This window comes from Ixodes scapularis, unplaced genomic scaffold, assembly GCF_016920785.2.
Source record: "Ixodes scapularis isolate PalLabHiFi unplaced genomic scaffold, ASM1692078v2 PGA_scaffold0__279_contigs__length_252992795, whole genome shotgun sequence".
Lineage (NCBI taxonomy): Eukaryota > Metazoa > Arthropoda > Arachnida > Ixodida > Ixodidae > Ixodes > Ixodes scapularis.
The window spans coordinates 108,021,107-108,044,906 of record NW_024609835.1 but is presented as its reverse complement, the minus strand read 5'-3'; the positions used below and the strand labels follow the sequence as shown (position 1 = coordinate 108,044,906).

Below are 23,800 nucleotides of genomic sequence, written 5' to 3'. Positions count from 1 at the left end.
GGATTATACCTGAGCGTGCGGTCGGCAATTGGACTTCGTACGAGTTCTTATACGCTTAGTCGCAGATTATACCTGAGCGTGCGGTCGGGAATCGGACTTCGTACGAGTTCTTATACGCTTAGTCGCGCATTATACCTGAGCGTGCGGTCGGGAATTGGACTTCGTACGAGTTCTTATACGCTTAGGCACAGATTATACCTGAGCGTGCGGTCAGGAATTGTACTTCGTACGAGTTCTTATACGCTTAGTCTCGGATTATACCTGAGCGTGCGGTCGGGAATCGGACTTCGTACGAGTTCTTATACGCTTAGTCGCGGATTATACCTGAGCATGCAGTCGGGAATTGGACTTCGTACGAGTTCTTATACGCTTAGTCACGGATTATACCCGAGCGTGCGGTCGGCAATTGGACTTCGTACGAGTTCTTATACGCTTAGTCGCGGATTATACCTGAGTGTGCGGTCGGGAATCGGACTTCGTACGAGTTCTTATACGCTTAGTCGCGCATTATACCTGAGGGTGCGGTCGGCAATTGGACTTCGTACGAGTTCTTATACGCTTAGTCGCGGATTAAACCTGAGCGTGCGGTCGGGAATCGGACTTCGTACGAGTTCTTATACGCTTAGTCGCGGATTATACCTGAGCGTGCGGTCGGGAATCGGACTTCGTACGAGTTCTTATACGCTTAGTCGCGGATTATACCTGAGCGTGCGGTCGGGAATTGGATTTTGTACGAGTTCTTATACGCTTAGTCGCGGATTATACCTGAGAGTGCGGTCGGGAATTGGACTTCGTACGAGTTCTTATACGCTTAGTCGCGGATTATACCTGAGCGTGCAGTCGGCAATTGGACTTCGTATGAGTTCTTATACGCTTAGTCGCGGATTATACCTGAGCGTGCAGTCGGGAATCGGACTTCGTATGAGTTCTTATACGCTTAGTCGCGGATTATACCTGAGCGTGCGGTCGGGAATCGGACTTCGTACGAGTTCTTATACGCTTAGTCGCGCATTATACCTGAGCGTGCGGTCGGGACTCGGACTTTGTACGAGTTCTTATACGCTTAGTCGCGGATTATACCTGAGCGTGCGGTCGGGAATCGGACTTCGTACGAGTTCTTATACGCTTAGTCGCGGATTATACCTTAGCATGCGGTCGGGAATCGGACTTCGTACGAGTTCTTATATGCTTAGTCGCGGATTATACCTGAGCTTGCGGTCAGGAATCGGACTTCGTACGAGTTCTTATACGCTTAGTCGCGGATTATACCTGAGCGTGCGGTCGGGAATCGGACTTCGTACGAGTTCTTATACGCTTAGTCGCGGATTATACCTGAGCTTGCGGTCGGGAATTAGATTTTGTACGAGTTCTTATACGCTTAGTCGCGGATTATACCTGAGCGTGCGGTCGGGAATTGGGCTTTGTACGAGTTCTTATAGGCTTAGTCGCGGATTATACCTGAGCGTGCGGTCGGGAATCGGACTTTGTACGAGTTCTTATACGCTTAGTCGCGGATTATACCTGAGCGTGCGGTCGGGAATTGGACTTCATACGAGTTCTTATACGCTTAGTCGCGGATTATACCTGAGCGTGCGGTCGGCAATTGGACTTCGTACGAGTTCTTATACGCTTAGTCGCGGATTATACCTGAGCGCGCGGTCGGGAATCGGACTTCGTACGAGTTCTTATACGCTTAGTAGCGGATTATACCTGAGCGTGCGGTCGGGAATCGGACTTCGTACGAGTTCTTATACGCTTAGTCGCGCATTATACCTGAGCGTGCGGTCGGGAATCGGACTTCGTACGAGTTCTTATACGCTTAGTCACGGATTATACCTGAGCGTGCGGTCGGGAATCGGACTTTGTACGAGTTCTTATACGCTTAGTCGCGGATTATACCCGAGCGTGCGGTTGGGAATCGGACTTCGTCCGAGTTCTTTTACGCTTAGTCGCGGATTATACCTGAGCGTGCGGTCGGCAATTGGACTTCGTACGAGTTCTTATACGCTTAGTCGCGGATTATACCTGAGCGTGCGGTCGGGAATCGGACTTCGTATGAGTTCTTATACGCTTAGTCGCGGATTATACCTGAGCGTGCGGTCGGGAATCGGACTTCGTACGAGTTCTTATACGCTTAGTCGCGCATTATACCTGAGCGTGCGGTCGGGACTCGGACTTTGTACGAGTTCTTATACGCTTAGTCGCGGATTATACCTGAGCGTGCGGTCGGGAATCGGACTTCGTACGAGTTCTTATACGCTTAGTCGCGGATTATACCTTAGCATGCGCTCGGGAATCGGACTTCGTACGAGTTCTTATATGCTTAGTCGCGGATTATACCTGAGCTTGCGGTCGGGAATCGGACTTCGTACGAGTTCTTATACGCTTAGTCGCGGATTATACCTGAGCGTGCGGTCGGGAATCGGACTTCGTACGAGTTCTTATACGCTTAGTCGCGGATTATACCTGAGCTTGCGGTCGGGAATTAGATTTTGTACGAGTTCTTATACGCTTAGTCGCGGATTATACCTGAGCGTGCGGTCGGGAATTGGGCTTCGTACGAGTTCTTATAGGCTTAGTCGCGGATTATACCTGAACGTGCGGTCGGGAATCGGACTTTGTACGAGTTCTTATACGCTTAGTCGCGGATTATACCTGAGCGTGCGGTCGGGAATTGGACTTCATACGAGTTCTTATACGCTTAGTCGCGGATTATACCTGAGCGTGCGGTCGGCAATTGGACTTCGTACGAGTTCTTATACGCTTAGTCGCGGATTATACCTGAGCGTGCGGTCGGGAATTGGATTTTGTACGAGTTCTTATACGCTTAGTCGCGGATTATACCTGAGAGTGCGGTCGGGAATTGGACTTCGTACGAGTTCTTATACGCTTAGTCGCGGATTATACCTGAGCGTGCAGTCGGCAATTGGACTTCGTATGAGCTCTTATACGCTTACCGTAATATCCCGAGTCATCGCCCACCCCCCTACCAGCTGAAATTCATTAAAAAAGTGGGGTGGGCCATGTCTCGGTGGGTGAGCACAAACACTTGAAAAAAAGCGGAAAAAACGCCTATTTTTCTCTGCGTATCTAGCGCTGATGCACAAGAGATACATCAAACTCAAAACTCGATTTAGTTTCATTGTTTTATAGAAAAAAATGCTCACCAAAGAATATTTTGCTATGCGAAGTCCGTTGCTTGCATACGCGCTAGAAACACCGCCGATCTGCATATAGCGCGAACGTTTGTTCCGTGAAAAAATGTCACCACTATGTTCTCCTAGTTAGTAAAACAAAAAAAAAAAAAAAAAAGAAAATTCTACAAGAAAATAGAAAAACCGACCAGGCCCAACGAGCGAGCGAGCGAGCGAGCGAGCGGACCAAAGAAGCGACCAAGAGCAATGCTGGGAAAGCGGGAAAGCCGGCGGTCGCGTTGGCAAATACTTTGGCGTCGGGCCAAGTCGGGCGCCTTGTCGATTGCAAGCTCTTGCGCAACTTTCTTGTTTGGTGCGTACACACGTGCGTCCGTGCACGGCGGGCTATCGATGCACGGTTGGGACGCTCTGCAAACGTCTGTGTAGGGCGTTCCAGCAAAGCTTTATTTACGCGTTGGCTTTGCCTAAAATATTGCACAACCGCGGTCGCGACGGGCGGGAAGAAGGAGCGGGTTCGCGGTGACCTTACTTCGGCGGAGACAGACTTTGACCTAACACTCCGCGGTTACATTAACAAACTCTTATTTTGTTATCTCCATCGTTTTCTTTTCACACGGATACACGACCACTTTGGGGTCGCTCACGGAGGTAAACAAAAAGAAGTGTCTTTCCCTCCTTTGTTTTACTTTGTCACGGACGCCCTCGAACTGTAAGGTCCGCGGCCGCGTCATTCGGGTAGGGTGAGTGTTCGCGGATCGCAGAGTCCGCGCTGGGGTATTTGAAGGGGTGGGCGATGACTCGGTGTTTTTTCGGAAATCGATATTGGCCCAAAAAATGGGGTGGGCGATGACTCGGGGATGGGCGATGACTCGGGATATTACGGTAGTCGCGGATTATACCTGAGCGTGCAGTCGGGAATCGGACTTCGTATGAGTTCTTATACGCTTAGTCGCGGATTATACCGGAGCGTGCGGTCGGGAATCGGACTTCGTACGAGTTCTTATACGCTTAGTCGCGCATTATACCTGAGCGTGCGGTCGGGACTCGGACTTTGTACGAGTTCTTATACGCTTAGTCGCGGATTATACCTGAGCGTGCGGTCGGGAATCGGACTTCGTACGAGTTCTTATACGCTTAGTCGCGGATTATACCTTAGCATGCGGTCGGGAATCGGACTTCGTACGAGTTCTTATATGCTTAGTCGCGGATTATACCTGAGCTTGCGGTCGGGAATCGGACTTCGTACGAGTTCTTATACGCTTAGTCGCGGATTATACCTGAGCGTGCGGTCGGGAATCGGACTTCGTACGAGTTCTTATACGCTTAGTCGCGGATTATACCTGAGCTTGCGGTCGGGAATTAGATTTTGTACGAGTTCTTATACGCTTAGTCGCGGATTATACCTGAGCGTGCGGTCGGGAATTGGGCTTCGTACGAGTTCTTATAGGCTTAGTCGCGGATTATACCTGAGCGTGCGGTCGGGAATCTGACTTTGTACGAGTTCTTATACGCTTAGTCGCGGATTATACCTGAGCGTGCGGTCGGGAATTGGACTTCATACGAGTTCTTATACGCTTAGTCGCGGATTATACCTGAGCGTGCGGTCGGCAATTGGACTTCGTACGAGTTCTTATACGCTTAGTCGCGGATTATACCTGAGCGCGCGGTCGGGAATCGGACTTCGTACGAGTTCTTATACGCTTAGTAGCGGATTATACCTGAGCGTGCGGTCGGGAATCGGACTTCGTACGAGTTCTTATACGCTTAGTCGCGCATTATACCTGAGCGTGCGGTCGGGAATCGGACTTTGTACGAGTTCTTATACGCTTAGTCGCGGATTATACCCGAGCGTGCGGTTGGGAATCGGACTTCGTCCGAGTTCTTTTACGCTTAGTCGCGGATTATACCTGAGCGTGCGGTCGGCAATTGGACTTCGTACGAGTTCTTATACGCTTAGTCGCGGATTATACCTGAGCGTGCGGTCGGGAATCGGACTTCGTATGAGTTCTTATACGCTTAGTCGCGGATTATACCTGAGCGTGCGGTCGGGAATCGGACTTCGTACGAGTTCTTATACGCTTAGTCGCGCATTATACCTGAGCGTGCGGTCGGGACTCGGACTTTGTACGAGTTCTTATACGCTTAGTCGCGGATTATACCTGAGCGTGCGGTCGGGAATCGGACTTCGTACGAGTTCTTATACGCTTAGTCGCGGATTATACCTTAGCATGCGGTCGGGAATCGGACTTCGTACGAGTTCTTATATGCTTAGTCGCGGATTATACCTGAGCTTGCGGTCGGGAATCGGACTTCGTACGAGTTCTTATACGCTTAGTCGCGGATTATACCTGAGCGTGCGGTCGGGAATCGGACTTCGTACGAGTTCTTATACGCTTAGTCGCGGATTATACCTGAGCTTGCGGTCGGGAATTAGATTTTGTACGAGTTCTTATACGCTTAGTCGCGGATTATACCTGAGCGTGCGGTCGGGAATTGGGCTTCGTACGAGTTCTTATAGGCTTAGTCGCGGATTATACCTGAGCGTGCGGTCGGGAATCGGACTTTGTACGAGTTCTTATACGCTTAGTCGCGGATTATACCTGAGCGTGCGGTCGGGAATTGGACTTCATACGAGTTCTTATACGCTTAGTCGCGGATTATACCTGAGCGTGCGGTCGGCAATTGGACTTCGTACGAGTTCTTATACGCTTAGTCGCGGATTATACCTGAGCGCGCGGTCGGGAATCGGACTTCGTACGAGTTCTTATACGCTTAGTAGCGGATTATACCTGAGCGTGCGGTCGGGAATCGGACTTCGTACGAGTTCTTATACGCTTAGTCGCGCATTATACCTGAGCGTGCGGTCGGGAATCGGACTTCGTACGAGTTCTTATACGCTTAGTCACGGATTATACCTGAGCGTGCGGTCGGGAATCGGACTTTGTACGAGTTCTTATACGCTTAGTCGCGGATTATACCCGAGCGTGCGGTTGGGAATCGGACTTCGTCCGAGTTCTTATGCGCTTAGTCGCGGATTATACCTGAGCGTGCGGTCGGGAATCGGACTTCGTACGAGTACTTATACGCATAGTCGCGGATTATACCGGAGCGTGCGGTCGGGAATTGGACTTCGTACGAGTTCTTTTACGCTTAGTCGCGGATTATACCTGAGCGTGCGGTCGGCAATTGGACTTCGTACGAGTTCTTATACGCTTAGTCGCGGATTATACCTGAGCGTGCGGTCGGGAATCGGACTTTGTACGAGTTCTTATACGCTTAGTCGCGCATTATACCTGAGCGTGCGGTCAGGAATTGGACTTCGTACGAGTTCTTATACGCTTAGGCACAGATTATACCTGAGCGTGCGGTCAGGAATTGGACTTCGAACGAATTCTTATTTATTTATTTATTGTACCCTCAGGGCTCGAGGGCATTACAGAGGGGAGTGGGTTACAAAGTAAAATCACTAAAAAACAAAATGACAACCTAAGAATAGAAACACGAACATAAGAAATTTTAACTTAGAAAAGTGGTTAAACAACGCTTAAACATGGTGGCATCTGTTACAGACACAACTGACGATGGAAGGTGGTTCCACGTGATTGTTGTTTTGGGGATGAATGAATTATAAAAAGTAGTGGTTTTACAAACAGGAAGACCGATTTTGTGTTGGTGATCGACGCGTGGCGAGACATATGAGGGAGGGGTTAGTAATTTTTGATGCAAGGAAGAATTGTGATGATAAATTTTATGAAACAGACAAAGACGGGATAACTCACGACTTGAAGAAAGGTTAGGTAGGTTTAAAAACGTTTTCATGGATGTTACGCTTGCACTACGGTGATAGTAAGAATGAAGCGAACAGATCTATTTTGAATAGCTTCGACTGCTGTTGTAAGTAAGTCAGTACCGGGATCCCATATAGGGGAGGCGTATTCCAATTTTGAGCGGACAAGGGTTTTGTATAGTAGTAGCTTGAGAGATACAGGAACAGATGGAAAATTACGTTTGAGAAAGCCAAGCATGCGGTTAGCATTGTTAGTTATGTAGCGAATATGAGGCTCCCAAGACAGGTTTGATGAAATATGGATCCCCAAGTACTTATACGATGATACACCTTCCAACAAAACACTGTTTAGATAGTAGAAAGTAGAGTGCGAGTTAAGACGAGAAACAGTCATTACTTTACATTTGTTCGTGTTGAGCTGCATGTTCCATTTGTTACACCAATTAGAAACACAATCAAGGTCAGACTGAAGGATAGCAACATCAGAGGTGTTAGTTATTTCTCGGTAAAGAACGCAATCATCTGCAAATAAGCTAATAGAGGACGAAACGCAGGAAGGTAAGTCGTTGATAAAAATAAGAAAGAGCAGGGGACCTAACACTGAGCCTTGGGGTACGCCTGATGTCACGGGAGCTGGACTTGAAGAGGTATTATTCACAGACACAAATTGAGATTGGTTATTAAAGAAAGCGCGAATCCACGAAAGTACATCCTGATCAATGTTAAGTTTGCTAAGCTTATGGAGTAGTAGATTATGTGACACCTTATCGAAAGCTTTGGCGAAATCAAGGAAAATACAATCCACCTGGGAACCATGATCAAGAATAAGGTGAAGGTCATGAGTGAAGGTGAGTAGCTGAGTTTCACACGAAAATGATTTACGGAAGCCATGTTGTGCAGGAGCAAAGAATAAATTGGATTCTAGGTGTTGAACGAGATAAGAAAAAATAATATGCTCAAGAATTTTACACGGAATGCTTGTTATGGAAATGGGACGGTAATTGAGAGGAGAATGATGATCACCGGTTTTATGCACTGCACATATACGCTTAGTCGCGGATTATACTTGAGCGTGTGGTCGGGAATTGGATTTTGTACGAGTTCTTATACGCTTAGTCGCGGATTATACCTGAGCGTGCGGTCGGGAATTGGACTTCGTACGAGTTCTTATACGCTTAGTCGCGGATTATACCTGAGCGTGCGGTCGGCAATTGGACTTCGTACGAGTTCTTATACGCTTCGTCGCAAATTATAGGGAGTATTCACTAGCCGTCATAGCTGAGCTCGCTGCTGCTTCCTGACCACGGGGGAAGAGAGAGGGGAAAGATGCTTTTGTACGAATTTGGAGTGGCAAGTTAATCTCCTATAATCTTCTAGAGGGAGAATAGCGACGTTTGGGGAAGCCTGGGACCCACAAAGGAGAGTCTCAGTGATAAGAGGATTTCATCTTCCCCTCTTCTCTTGCGGTTGCCCGAGAGCTGACTGGAAATTCTTTCCGGGCATGCGCTGTGAGCAGTTACCTCAAATATGGCGTCCAGTGAATACCTCCTATACCTGAGCGTGCTGTCGGGAATTGGACTTCGTACGAGTTCTTATATGCTTAGTCGCGGATTATACCTGAGCGTGCGGTCGGGAATCGGACTTCGTACGAGTTCTTATACGCTTATTCGCGCATTATACCTGAGCGTGCGGTCAGGAATTGAACTCCGTACGAGTTCTTATACGCATAATCGCGGATTATACCTGAGCGTGCCCGCCGGATACTAGCAGTATATATCGCCTAAGAACGGTTGTGGTTGTGTTGCTTTTCTTCTGAGTAAGCTTCATAGGGCGCTTTTCCTTCCGCAAAAGGCACCCCGAAAGCGCCCTAAAAAGATTAGCAATTGATAAAGCATGGTTATTGTGGCGCGCCCCCGACCAGTTGTGGGTGCGCCTCCATCACTGGAGACGTGCCACAGTACCTTGCTGTGCCATATTGACACCTAATATTGCATTTGCACGAAGTGCGTAAATGCAAAAAATTTACCCCATGTAATGAACCCCCCTTCCCATATATGTGTTAATTTTTTGGGCAAAGGAGTGCGTTGATTATGCGAGTAAAAACATACCTTTTGGCAAAACCGTGGCATTTGTATGGGGTATAGCGTAGTGCCCGTGCTTAGTGATATTCATCCGCCAAAGTGTGATAGAGGCATTGCTGGGAGACTGGACGGACGCGTTTTGAAAGTGCTAAGACATGTAGATGATTACCTTATTGTCCTTAGACCCAGCCTTGACCACGACTGTGTTTAAGTGGTCAAAGAGGTTGTAGACATTTTTATTGAATGTTCCCAGGGGTAAGGTTTAAGCTCGAGGTCCCGACAGAAGGGGTTTTGCAATTTTTGGACATTACTTTCCGCCTTGGGACGTCACACATGTGCTGGTCCTATAATCCCAGATCGAAGAAAGGGTTACTTCCTTATGACCCGACCCACTTAAAATTGGCAAAAAGGGTCACTGCTGGGTCGTGCCTTATTGCGTCTTTGTACAAATTTTGTCACCACAGGTGTGGGTTAAGTTTTGTGACTCAGGTTGAAAGGCTTGCCTCTGCAGGCTTCCCTTCGGTGGTTGTTGTGGGTGTTGCTGAGTCCCTAGTGAAAATGTTTAGGGGGTACACTAGTGCTAGAAAAAAACAAAAGCCATCCACCAGACCCGTTGTACTCCCGTATATCCATGCCTTGTCGCACTGAATCAAGCAAGTTGCCAGTAAGTTTGAGGTGTCTGTCATCTTCTCGGCGCCACCTAAGCTGTCCCGCCTTTGTGACGCTGTGAGCCGAGAGGGATGCCATTCCGTTCTGTGTGACGTCAAACATCGCACCCCGTACATCGCTTGTGCAAGCGGGGTCGTGTACCAGATCCCCCTGTCCTGCGGCCGGGTATATATTGGTCAGACCGGGCAGTGTGTAAACATAAGGGCAAGGGAGCATTCGCTTTCTTTGCGTTCCTCGCCCTCAGGGAACTTAGCAGTCCATTGTGATAGGTGTGGCTGCTCGCCGTCATTTCATGATATAACGATTTTGTCTCGCCACAAAAACAAGACTGCGAGGAAGATAGACGAAGCATAGTTCATGGCATCTATCGGGGCTGACACGTGGGTGAGACCCTGTTACCCTTGCAGAGGACGAGGTAGATTTCGTAAAAAAGTGTGGCAGGTTCGTGTGACAGCGTGTGGGCGTGGCTGATGTCGAATGTTATCGGGTTGCTTTGTTTGTTCTCTCCTCTTCTTCCTTCCTATGTTAATTTCTCTTTTTGCAGAGCAATAAACTTTCAGTTGTAAATCAGCGCCCTGTCTATGTGTTTCTTCGTCTTGGTCCTACGTTTTTTGCGCTGTTCCCACCAAACTTTATGTACCACCAACTAGCCCAACTACATGCCTTGTTGTGCTTAAATTTTTCCTTTTCCTGCAAATTTATGTTTGCAAACTCTCACTCACTCAGGTGAGAATTGTTGCAAATGGGCACAGACTGAATTGTTTTGGACTGTCACATTCGCTGAACAGGAGAAGAAAGGCGCTGTCCATGGAGCTCGTTTGCGTGGACAGAAAGAAAGCTGCCCTGGAGTGCGAGAGCCGCTACCCCAAGCTGCCCTGGAAAATGGACCTATATCTGACTGGCATATAATGCGAGTGCCATCGCCCCAAACAGTGGTAACTACCACTACCGTAATGTTAATGGGGTTGGCCTGATTGCCTTTACCAGGTCAACTTCAAGAAGCTCTCTCCGCAACAAAAATATAGATGTACAATAGGATTCCTCTCAAGATGCATAGCATTTATAAGAACAGCTTTTAGCGCTTTCGCATCTGAGCCTGGGGCGTAACCTCAATTAAGCGTGCAGCACGGAGCATGCATTTGCACGTTAAGTGTGCAATCAGCAACTGCTCTCTCTCAGTGCGTGCTCAGTGGAAGCAAAGCGGACTGCATGTACCATGAAGGTTGTTGCTTGCAGGGTAAGTGTACTACCGAGGGATTATTTCTTAGACGAGCCTAGTATCATGCATTCCCCGAAACCTACTTTTAGAAATGCCTGTCTTCGTGAGCTACCATGCAAAAATGTAATGTTTGAAAATAAACACTGTCCCTCCTTCTCTGTATTTCAACACAAGAAGCAATGTATTATCCTTTCACATGTCACGACACGATAAGCTCACATTTTTAGCAAATACATTTTTAGACCTTTATGTGAAAAAAAAAAAGATCCCAAGGCATGGTTGCTAAATATAAATACTGAATGTATATCATAATGAATTTAAAAGGTGCCAAATAAAAAGATTGTTTAATTCATTTTGGGTTGGGTGTGTTTTTGAGACACATGCTTGACGAGATTTGAGCTTTATTAGGGGCTATACAAACAAAACTTAGCAAAACATAAAAAATTAGCAAAAAAAGTTTTTTGAGAGTACTTGCTGCATTTTCAGCATCTAGTATATTTATTAATATGGATAAGGCACTCTCTAGTTCTTAAATACAATAAAATTTAAATCCAGCATAAAGAGTTCATTTTGAGCTTTGCAAAGGTATCGGAATTACTAAATCTAGAATAGGTCACACAGCGCATCCTCCCAAACTTCGAGAGAAATTGTCAATCATAGCTTGACATATATTTCAAAAATGGTTACTTGTGTTCGCAGAAAGAAGTGAATTTCAAATCTAATAAACAAAGTTAAAACCATTCACATATTTGTTTTCCTTTAATGAAAGGAAGACGTGAAGTCGCTTATCGTGACTGATGCGACCTTTTATTTTCTGTGCTCCAATCTACAAAATAGCGGCTGCCTTTGATCCCACACTAATTTTACTATCAACAGCTGCTTTTCATAGTTTTCATCCCCACATGTTTAATAGTCATAAAACCACTGTTAAATAAAAATCCGTAAAATAATAACATGAACAACTGCCCTACCTTTTCAGAACAGAGCAGGATAACAGAACTTCCACTGGGATGAGCCTTTGTACATGCAATCCTCCACTTACCGACACCTGCTCAGCATAATGGACTACAGCTAGCCATCAAACACATTTAAGAACTCTACGAGGCAGAAATCACAACCAGAAAGGTTTGTGAGCAGCCACTCTCGTCACTCAACCCCTTGAGCATTATCAGGTAAGGTCATCAAGAAGGTGAGGTGCACAGTATATCCAGGCATGAGGCACAGTAAGCGTGCAGTGTCAAAACCCATTTGTGAAAAATAATATTGGCAGCCACCTTTATCTCTAAAGTACTATAATGCGTGAAATGCAGCATTTAAGGGGACACGCACCAGGGGATAATTCTTTTTTTTAAATTATTTACAATACTGAAACAAAATGTTTGCAGTTTATGATGCTTAATCTCCTCTTTATAGCTATGTGGTTCGATTTGACACAGCTTGTTTTTTTACGTTCTCGATGCAATGTACATGCACAAAAAAAATAAACATGTTCTTGTGCACTAATAAAATAAACAAATTCAATAAACAACAAAAATAATGTGTGCTAAGCTTATTTCATTTTAAAATAATTAAAAATGACAAAAACGCAATTGCAAGGGGGCTAACAAATGTTTCTTGAATTTTTCATAAACATAAAAAAAAAAAACTAAATATTCTGACCAAACTTAGATAAGTTGCATTCCATACGTTCTAAAGCATATGTATGCCAAATATGGTTGTGACAGGACAATATTAAGAACCAAACTTCTTGTGCACAAACTGTGAAAATACCCCTTAAATTACATTTAAAAAAAAATGTGTTAGAATGTTTCTATAGATGTGTAGCTATACTCTTTCGCAGTGTGGAAAAGAATATATTTTGTTAATAAATTTCCACGAGAAATTGAAATTACATGAGACTGCAATGGAGAAAAGACGGTTAGGCCTACTTCTCAACATAAATGTGATGACGGGCGATGTCACAACTTAAAAAACCACGCAGAGGAAAGTTACTCAAATTCATGCCGTCCTGGGTTGCTTGGAGGTCTTCAAATGGGCATTTGACTAATTTTGTGATTATAACCGGCACTAATTATTTTTTTACATTAAATATAGATTCAAAAATAAAAAAAGCACCATAAAACCCAAAATCACATTTTGCAAAATATTGCAGTTTTTCGACCCGCATCTCCCCCTAAGGAGAAACCGTTTAAATATGACACATAATGTCACAATGTCGCATGACCCGACGTCACTTGACGGGGTCACATGATGTCAGGTCACATGACACCAAGTTGTGGTGTCATCCTAACATCACATCATCCTAACACCTAGCCTAACATCATGTGGGAAGCATGACTTCACAATGTCATGTCGCAGAGTCACAGCATGTAAAGAGCTATGTGACATCATCATGCCTTGCTGTCACACCACAACTTGACGCCCAACGTTACAATGTTACATGCCCTGCCATGGGATATGTTCGGATGCACGAACGGACTAATTTCTGGGAGTAGAGGCTTCCGTCATAAAGCAATAACAGGGAATGCATCGGCACTTGCACGAGGGAACGCCTTCTGCAACACTATGCAGAGCATTCTTGGGATTGAGCATAGATACATATATGCTCCAACATGCAACTCGTATGCAAGGAACCAAATGTTACGAGGAAAAGTCGTACTACCTCGAGCGATGGTAGATGATGGGTTCGTTCTCATCGAGGTAGCTATTCTTCATCCCAATGGTCTTGAACATCTTGAAGATGTGTTTGGGAAAGGTCTCCTTGCTGGCACCCTCAATGGCCGCACTGATTAGCGTCCAACCAAATGTCGTGTACAAGTATTTGGTCCCTGGAACAAACACAGCATTGGGTTTTTGGTACACTGTAGTCACTGACAAGACGAAAATGGCAGGGAGGGGCTTCGGTTGCTCTGCCTCCCGTGTGAGTTTCCTACCATTGATAATGCTTCGGAGTCTAGTGAGCCTTGAACACACACACGCTGGGCATCACAAACAGATGCCCTGCTGTTCTGATCCTGTCAAAAACTTATGCCAGCGATACTGTCAGTGACTCAGCATGAATTCTAAACTTAAGGCTGAGAGTCAAATTTTGAATATTTAAAACACAATGCGAATAGAATTTGACAATATTTGAAATCTCATCCTGATAGAATCAAAAAAGAATATTGCAATGAAATGTTCACAAGATAATTGGATGTGTGTATGTTAAAAACATAATTTGTTTAAAAACACAATTGTACCAAAGTACTTAAGGTTTCAAACAAAAACTAAATAAGAAGTTCTCTAACCCATAAACAAAATGTGACAAGAACTGGCTCATTCAAGCTGCATGACTTGACAATCTCCTACAAGAAATAGTACACTGCGTTCCCCAAACTGGTCTGGACCCCCCCATTGCCTCATTCCCATCATAATCCCCATTATCGCCAGGGGCAGCTGAGGCCAGCCTGGCGCAATAAAATTCGTCACACATCTTCACAAATTTCATCACACCCATCACAGTGTTCCATGCAGCTCACTCTAAATACAGAGTTCTTTATCAAATAGGGCCTCTAGAAATATCAGTAAGTTTCTTGTGTCTTCAAGGGCAAATTACCTGCAAGTCAAATGAAGTTTTAATTTCTCCCTCAACCCATTCATAAATGTAATACAGTAAAACCTCGTTATAACAAAGTTGAAGGAGCGGTCGTAATCATTTCGTTATAACCATTAGTTTGTTATAGCCAATGTCCATTTTTTCCCACTATTAGCAAGCAAGGGGAATTATGATTGCTTTGTTATATCCATTAGTTTGTTATATCCCGTTTTGTTATAACGAGGTTTTACTGTAGACCACCAGAATATGTTGTCACTGAGTTATCAAACTTTGTTTTTATCTTGGCTGTTCTTTGAATGTGTGCCTCATATTTTTTTTTAATTGCCAGTGATATTTAGGTTGCAGTTACTGTTATTTATTGCATACTACCGCACCCCTACAGGTTTGCCTTCCTGGTGTGGTACATACTGCACAAACAAATAACCAAAACTAACTTCAAATATTTTTCAGAAATATTTGGATAATAAGAGACATTTGCTCAATAACTTTACCGCCCCCAATTATCTCAAGGTTACAAAATGCAACGATATAATTAGTTTGCTTATTAAAGAACTAAGCTGAACATTTCCCGCATGGCTGATGAACCTTTCGCACTGCCAACGTCAAATGTTTACATTGCCAAAACAATTTGATCTATTGATTTCTTTTTATTAACCACTCCACTATCTCTTTCTAGTCTGTGCAGGTGTCAATTTATTTCATTTAATGTTAAAATAGTCATACTAATCTGGAGGACCTAATGCAGGTTGCTAAACATTTCTCTTGAAAATAGTATGCCCATACATACTAGCGAAAACTTTAACATTAAAATGTACAACAGCCTAATGCAATAACGCACTCCCAAATCCAACACCTAAGTATGTCATTTTAAACAGTGGTTCTCAAGCTTTTTGTTTCCGCAAACCCCATGACTCGGTTAGAAATCATTTGCAGACCCTCGATGAATATTGTTGACGATAAATTCAATGGAACGCAAAAGCAAAAAGACGTGATACGCAAAGGCCCTATCATTTGGGTTTTTTTCTGCATGGACTATGTCTTTAGAGGTCAGCATTTATGCAAAGTGGGCGGGTTCAATCTAAGACTGGTACCCAGACAATTCCTAATGTGAAGGGTTGTGTTGCAGCATGCACCATGTTAGTAACAGTGGGGTCAGTCTAACCATTTCCAAATCGTGAGACCGGATAGACATTAAGGGGGGACACTAGCCAAAAAAGAGAATGTTTTAACCGCTTGTCTGATTTAAATAACATTTACAGGGCTTGTATCTGTTGATGTTGATATCATTTTTGCCAAATTTTGTTAACCTGGGTGAAATACAAAAAAAAATTGCAAATGTTCAAAGATGAAGGTGGGCGTGTCTGCATAGGAAAACTATTGTTTTGAAATTACTTGTAAATTTGTGGTCTTAATGTGCTATAGTATTGCTTTAGAACAGTTCAGAGCAGATAGCCATGGAGTTATATTTCTATATTATTTCATCTTTCATGACAAAAAAAAGTTACATAAACACAACAACTGTTCTTTAGATTTCCATCCTTTGTCCAAAATTATAGTTCTTGAGCGTAAAAAATTACAAAAATAAAAAATGCAAGCTCATAGCTATCTTCCCCTTAAGATTTCAACCCAGAAAAGCTCATAAAAATTAATCCAAGTTACGTAATAACAAAACGATAGTTTTCCTGAAGTGAAATTTATGCCAAAAAGTGGAATGGAGAAAAATGTGTTCAAAGTGTTTCAACCTCCACTTTTCTTTAGCACTCGCGGGACGAAAATAATTTATAAAAAATTAACTATGCGGTGTAAACTAATGAAACTTTCCCGGAATACTCTCTAGATGTTGGTGGATGTAAATATGACATTTTCCAAAAAACTTTTTTTGGAGAAATTGTTTTTTCTGGGTACTGTCGCCCCTAAAGCAAGCACTGCAACAAAATTCTAGCACCTATTTTAATGTCTAAATGACAACCATGTTCTGGCCACACCACAGAGACACCAATGTTTTAGTTCAAAAAGACACTAAAACATTATTTAAAACAAATAAACCGATTACCAGATTGCACCTGGTGGATGTTCATAAATGTTGTTACGTCAAACTTTGCGTAAAAGCAGCGCTGCTCCGCGGAATTACGGCACCAAGCTCCGTAGGCTATCCAACTTGGCTGAACCGGATTTCCCTTCTCTCCCAAGCCTATTCAACTCCTGCAAGGAGCGGGTATCTCAAACGGCCAGGCTGTAACAACGCGTTGACCCCAACCAGCAGCGAAGCTCGCAACCATGCCAGCCTCGCCGTAGCCTTGCCCGCGAAGTTAACTGTGACGTCACGAACGCTCTGAAAGCGTCAGATCTCCCAAAACACACCATACTTTCCGATGGCTGCTCTTCGAGTGCTCGTTGGAATCGGCGTTTGGAATGAAAAATATAGCCATCCATTCCAAATACAAATGTGAAACTGTCATTGGCAGATCTTGTTAAAAACGTTTAACATATTTCTAAACATGAGGGGAATATGTCAATTTTCATTTTAGTATCCCCTTAATTCTTAGTTCGACAACTGTGATTCATGTCAGTGCCTGACGCATTCTTTTTAAGGGAGACGCTTGAGTCGGCACAGCCCCTCCGATCTATCCCGTAGTCCTCCGAGAGTCTGCAGACTTCAATAACCTTGTGCAGTAGGACGGGGTCACCGAATACCAAGGTAGCACATTTCCAGTAATGAACACTTTCTTATTGCCTCTTGCAACATGACAAATGTGGGAGAAGCTGCTCCTATAAAGCCCTTCACTCCCTCCACTTTCGCAGCAAAGCGAACGTTGAAAAGGATGAAAGTGGAAGGGGGAAAATGACTAATCAAATACTTCACTAGGAGAATACATCCTACCTCGCTCATTTCTGTTAGATAGTTCAAAAACTACCGCACCAAATCTTCCCCGAGTGGCGGGCAAACTAATGCTTGCACATTGCGCTGTCCACGCCGTCTCACTTTCGCACCGTGCCAGAGGAGAGTGCTGCTGCCAAGAGAGCTGCTTCCACTGTCTCAAGGGGTTTCCACGACGACAGGTGGCGGCAGCTACGCCTCCCAATTCAAAGGGGTAAGCCTTGAGGCTGTGCACATTCTGCCGTGCCATCTCCGGAAAAGCTCTTGGAGCCTAGGCCAAGGGATTTTCATAGAGTACCTTAAGATATACTCTCGAGTAAAGTATTTGCACCAATCGTGGCTATAGTTCAGGCAAGTACAAGTGCAAACCGCAATCATCCCAGTTTAGGTTTTCCCTATGTAAAGATGTCGAGAAAAAAGGCTCAAGATACACCCAGCACTTTTTATGAGTTGTGAATGCGAAAGCATGCATGTCGCTTTTCTGCTCCCTTATATCGTCTGTGGCATACTTGCGTCAACGACCAAGCGCGCGCTCTTCTCGCTGCGTTGACCTTCGGCGTGGAGCTGCTGCCTCACTCGGCAGCCAGATGCTTCGTGTTATTGGCGCACTGGCAGCATGGACACGCAGTGCCATAGGGTGGCGGTCGCTTAAACTAATGCGCAGCGGCCAATGGGAGCCTCGTTCCTTGAAACTGACACGCGCCAGCCAATGGGACTAAAGCCGAAATCCATCAAATTTCAGCTTCGCTGCGCTCCATTTGGAGCAGGAAAACTATGTGCCGTTTGGCTAGACTTTTCACGTGGCTTCAAAGCTGGGAGCCGTTAGATCTCGGCTTCACTCGGAGAAAGGAGTTTAGGTGCCGTTCGGCGCGGCTTCAAAGCTGATGACGTTGGCTCGCTCCATGGGACAGTTAATGTTTTCGCATTAAAAGAGAGTTCAGTAAACACAACAGGGAGTACCTGGTTCAGACAGCAAAGCGTCGTTCTTGAAGAGCTCCAGTGCCTCTTCCATGGTCTTAAACTTGCGATTGAGAAAAAACTCTTCGGAGGCATCATCCTGCAGGAGCATGAAACAAAGCAGAGCTGTGGCAGGATCACTGCCACGGCATCGTTTGCAAATCGAGACCTACGCTGATCCCTCCTTTCTTGGCAGCTTCCTCGTCTTTTTTCTCCACCTTGTAGTGCCTGATCCCGCCAAGATGAGAGACAAGGTGCCGAAGGGTGAGGACAACCTGCAAAGATTTTGCAACTCTGCTACTTGAAATGCACGTGCTTACATCACAAGGGACATCTATCCGACCAGTGCACGGAAGTATATACCGTACATCCGAGATTCTAGGCCCCCAAAGACATGTTAAAGAAAGCAGAGAGGTAATATTAATCTCGATTCAGATGCTCAGCACCGAACATACAGACAGCAGCATTGGTATAAAAAGGAATATTTGTTAGCTCCACACATATAGCAATGCCTAAACTGCTATGCGTGTGGACCTAAATAAAACATTGAGAAATCAAAAGCCGTGCTCCCCCCAATTCACCCCAAAAATAAAGTAGTCACCCTTACGAAAGACCTGAGCATAAATTCAACAAAGACTGATATTGTAAACTCTTTGAAGATTCTACGCGCCACTTTTTCTGATATGTCATGGGATAATCACATTAACTACATTATACAAAAGTTGTCACAAGTTGTTGGCATGTTATACCATCATGGTTACACTTTATCGATAAATGTTAATTTCTTGGTTTATAATTCCTTGTTCTATTCCCACCTAAATTATCGCAATTTAGTCTGGAGCACAACCACTTCAACGAATCTTTAAAGGGTACACCTGTTGCAAAAGAAAGCAGTAAGGGCCACATAGGCAAGTGCCAAAAAACACAGTAAAGATGAAGTAGATAGACAGGGGCGAACTCGCAACTAACTTTTATTTGAAAAACTACTCAAATACATAGCCGTGGCAAAACGAACAATGACGGCTAAATCCGGTGTAATCCCGTAACAAAAAAAGACCCATTTGCTTATAAAGACAGTGACGTGTCACTTATACACTAGTTGCTTTGATTTCTAAAGCTTCATGTAGCTCTCTAGAAACTTTATCTGGGTACTTAGCAAGAAACCTGCTGCTGCTAAATGACATGGCACATCTGCAACAGCAGGCACATCTGCAACATTAGCGACAGCAGGTTTCTGGCTAGGTACCCAAATAAGGTTTCTAGAGAGCTACATAAGCTTTAGAAATCAAAGCAAAGGGCAACAAGTGTATAAGCGACATGTCACTGTCTTTTTCGGCAAATGAGTATTCTTTTTTTTACAGGGGTTACACCGGAATTAGCCGCATTGTTTTTTTGCCACAGCTATATATATGTCAGCAGTTTATCAAATAAAAGTTAGTTGCAAGTGCGCCCCTGTTTGCCTACTTCATTGTCCCCGTGTTTTCTGATGCTTACTTACATGATCATGAAACAACTGGCTCAAATTGTGACTTTAATGCAGTAAGGGCCATAGGCAATACTCCATTTCAGTCTCATACATCAGACTTATTTAAAAAGTTCCTCATCATCAACGTTCACACCTTGCATCACTACAGACTTAGTACTAGCCTAAAGATAGAGATCACTAGGAACACATCCCTTCTAAAACACTAAGTCGTCTCTCAAAAAATATTGATGTGTATCCTACCTGTGGTGCCAGGTGTTGGGAGGTGGTCACGCAAAGAACAAACTATTGCCCACAAATGTTAAACTACAATACCCCTAATTTACAAAACTTTTATGAATCTAAACATTTGGATTTGAACATGTCACTAAAAGAAATTTGACAATTGTTTTTATGAATGCTTTTGATTATTAATTGCATGTAACTGTCATTGTATTTGATATCTGCTGAACTTATTATGGTGACTTGTTTACAGTACTGCCTTTCCGTATATTTTTATTTCCTGCTTTACGCCCGTCGCTGTGCACTGTAGGCGGTCAAGGACACGTCAAGCTCCGTATGCAATCTTTTTTCTTGATCGCCGCCCTCAATTTGTGATGGAAATAAAAAACTACTACTACTACTACTACTAATATTATTATTAAATGGAAATTGTAGTTAGACAGTCTTACACAATTCCCAGATATCTTCTAACCTCAGCAGTCTGACTTCATTTATTTTACTCCAGACAGATGCCCTAATATGCTATTTTAAAGGTCTGCAAAGCCCCCTCTCGCACTGCAGTTAAAATAATAGCCAGGGTTACACATTTCGTCAAATTCAATGAATGCGCGATAGCACTTGTTGATTTTAAGAGCAACACTTTTTGTCGGAATTTAGTGGAGATATTTTGCCACTAAATTTATCAAACAGACTGTTATGTCATGTCACATGACATCATGAAGTCCTGTGGCACCATGATGGATTATTTACTTATTTATTTACACTTGATCCTGCTGCACCCCCTGGGGCATTATAGCAGGGAGAGGCCGTACATAAAGAGTTGAAGAATTAACATGGTGAATATAATACAGAAAATAGTGAGGATATGGCAACAGGTTCTCGCCTCTTGCAGTAGGAACAAAAAATTATGAGTGACAGTGTGAGAGAGTATGAACGGGTGATTTTGACTTGGATAATGTGGAATAATAAAGTATTTCACCTTCTGGATTATAGTTTGGTCGTGAAAAAGGCTATAGAAATGTTTCAATCTGAGATTGTCGGGTACCAATTTAGTTTGTCTTTGCACTCAGCAAAGCTAACTTAACCCACTAGTACAGACCACGAACATGAGAAATATTGTGCAACTTCTGAGCACTGCTAGTGTTCTATACAGTGATCAAATCGAGAACTGCATTATTTAAGATGATATTCTAGAGAACCGGAAATTTGGACAATCCTATTGTAATGATCTGTCCGAGTGGTGAGGCCTCAGTATATTATTTTCTGCATTAATAAACTGAAATTACCTTTTCGGCACAATTTTGGCACAAATTTATCACATTTTGACGATATGTAGCAAGATGTAGAAGGGTATGCACTTTGGCCCAAATGGTTCAGCAGTCACATCACTGTTGCTATAGGAGCATTCATGCAGTGCGCATCTCCCTCAGTGTTTCGTCTCACCACTTCTCCATCGTACAGTGGCAATCTGGCCAGTGTGTTACAAAAGTCACCCTGATGTGTTCAAAAGGTGCTGCAGGGTTGCAACTTGCAAAAGCATGCCTGTACACCGACGCCTCTGAGTCCATCGCGCTTCAGCCGACTTTGGCCACGAATTGTCACTGCAGCAAAGCACTCACCGGCTTTCCGTTGTACGTCTTCTGCGGGAAGCTTGGCACATATTCCTGAATTGGTTTGTCCAAATCAACCTTCCCCTCTTCCATGAGCTTGGCCAGTGCCATCATTGTGATGGGCTTGCTGATGCTGCCGATGCGCATCACGGTGTGCCTCCCACAGGGGACCCTGTTTTCCATGTCTGCATATCCCAGTCCTGAAAAACATTTGCAGATGGCACATAAGTTAGTTGTCGGAGAGTTACGCATATCTAGTTGACAACTCAGGAGTGTGAAAATTAATTCTCACGCATATATGGGAGCAATTGTTATGATATGAGGTTAATATGATGGTCTGCACATGGGGTTCATAGACTTTTTAAATAATTTGTAGCTTAAAAGATTTGCCTGGACCAGAATTAGATCAGCATCGCCGAAGATACCTCTGCTTTAAAAGGCACTGTGTGTACAAACAAAAAATCAGAAGAGAGTGTTGATTTAAAATTCTGGAAATCAAGTTTGACGAGTCCAACAAGTCTGTTGTGTTTCTGTCTTTGTTCCTTATTGCATTTGTTAATCGCCATTTGTTGAAGCTGGGAAGAGTTAAAAATCTTAATTTTCAGTAAAGAATCTAGTTTAACCCAACCTCTAGGACAATGTGCCCTGCATGAAAATAGTGTACTAGTAGTATAGAGTATGAGTCTTGTCTGAAAATAAGCAACCTAACATAAACTGATGTTTCCACGACCCATTTCAGTTTGATAGTGTCTCTACACTGAAAGTGCTCAATGGCCACCACAAGTGTGTCCATCACAATGGGGAGTTGTTCTGAGAGATAGCATTCACTGATACCAGATGAAACTGTCCAAATAAATTTTAAAAACAAAAAAAACAAGCCTGCATTTTTTTTTTTAGAGCAGGTTAGGAGTTGTCAGACACGAGTTCATTTAGGACGGCCTGCGAGCTTTGCAAATGCCCCCACAAAGGCTCAAAACAATATCTGGATTTCTGAGATTGGAACTGACAGTAAAGCCTTTTCTTGAACTCAAAACTAACTGAAGAAACTTGTACCCACCTTGTCAACAAAAACTGGAAGTACTCTAGCTGTGACTATATTCTAGACTTAAAGGGGCCCTGCAATTACATTTAAGCGTCTACCTTTTTTGCAGTTTCCACGTCTCTTGGAGTTCGGGCAAGCCAGCGGGCACAGAGAAAGTAACTAAATATCAGTGCATCATATTTTAACCAGACGATGCGGAAACCTCCTCTACCTACGGGGGCGACCCGCGGTGCCGAAAGCGCGCGCTATGCGAAGTCTTTGGCCCTGGCCTTACTACTGGTCAGAGCCGTTAAAAGCTTCTTTTTAGTCGAAATACAAAATATAAGTGGCGCAAACCATTTCAAATATTTATTGAAGTAGTTTTTGTTCAGTATTTTAGATTAGAAAAGACACAAATGCAGTTCATAAAGTACAGAAACAAGAAATAACCCATCGACATACCCGCCACCAAGCGGTGGAAAAGGGGGCGCGTACTAGAAAGGGGTAGCGGGATCAGGCACCGACGAGCGGCGAGCGTAGAAAGGTCCCGGATGTAGGCGGCGGCGCTGCGGTCATATAAAGGCTCGAGGATCCGACCGGTTCCAAGCATTCCGAAGGCCTTCGGCTAGCAGGTTTGGCTTGTGGTCTGGCTACTTGGCGGTATGGCAGTGCGAAATGGCTTCCATTCTGAACTGATCTTTACCCCGTGTTTGCTGTCGTTTGTGGCCAATGAAGTGTCATGGCCAATTAGTGTTTAATCGTGCAGCAAATGCAAGGCGAACCGCCCTGGCCGCCCGCTTCATACAGCCTATCCAGCACATGCTTGAGTGGCGCCCTCTCAAGCCGTCAACACGCTCATGGCTGCCGTCGACACAGCAGCCATGAGCGCTCGCTAGGCTCATTACGCCTCTAGTTCACGGCCACTCAAGCCACAACCAAGGACGTCATAAAGGAGGTTTATTTTTTGCTTGCTTTTGTAATTTTGATTTGCCTATAACTTTTAAAATAATGCGAAATTTGAGAAAAGAAAAGTTTTATTAAGTTAGTAGGTTCAGTGCACTCAGGTTCGGTGCAGATTAAAAACCAGTCCAAAAGTTGTTGCAGGGCCCCTTTAATAGACAGA

The 23,800-nt window shown here is 44.2% G+C and overlaps 1 protein-coding gene across 1 annotated transcript in view; it reads right to left on the bottom strand.

Moving 5' to 3' along the window:
- The window catches only part of LOC8051487 (serine beta-lactamase-like protein LACTB, mitochondrial), a 32,458-nt gene that overhangs the window by 6,422 nt on the left and 2,236 nt on the right, over positions 1 to 23,800 (bottom strand). Inside the window, exons 3-6 of the mRNA XM_029993430.4 lie at positions 21,666 to 21,856; positions 18,515 to 18,616; positions 18,345 to 18,441; positions 13,574 to 13,739 (exon numbers count right to left, since the gene is read on the bottom strand). Coding sequence (XP_029849290.2) covers positions 13,574 to 13,739; positions 18,345 to 18,441; positions 18,515 to 18,616; positions 21,666 to 21,856 — 556 coding nt within the window. The remainder of the gene's footprint in view (positions 1 to 13,573; positions 13,740 to 18,344; positions 18,442 to 18,514; positions 18,617 to 21,665; positions 21,857 to 23,800) is intronic.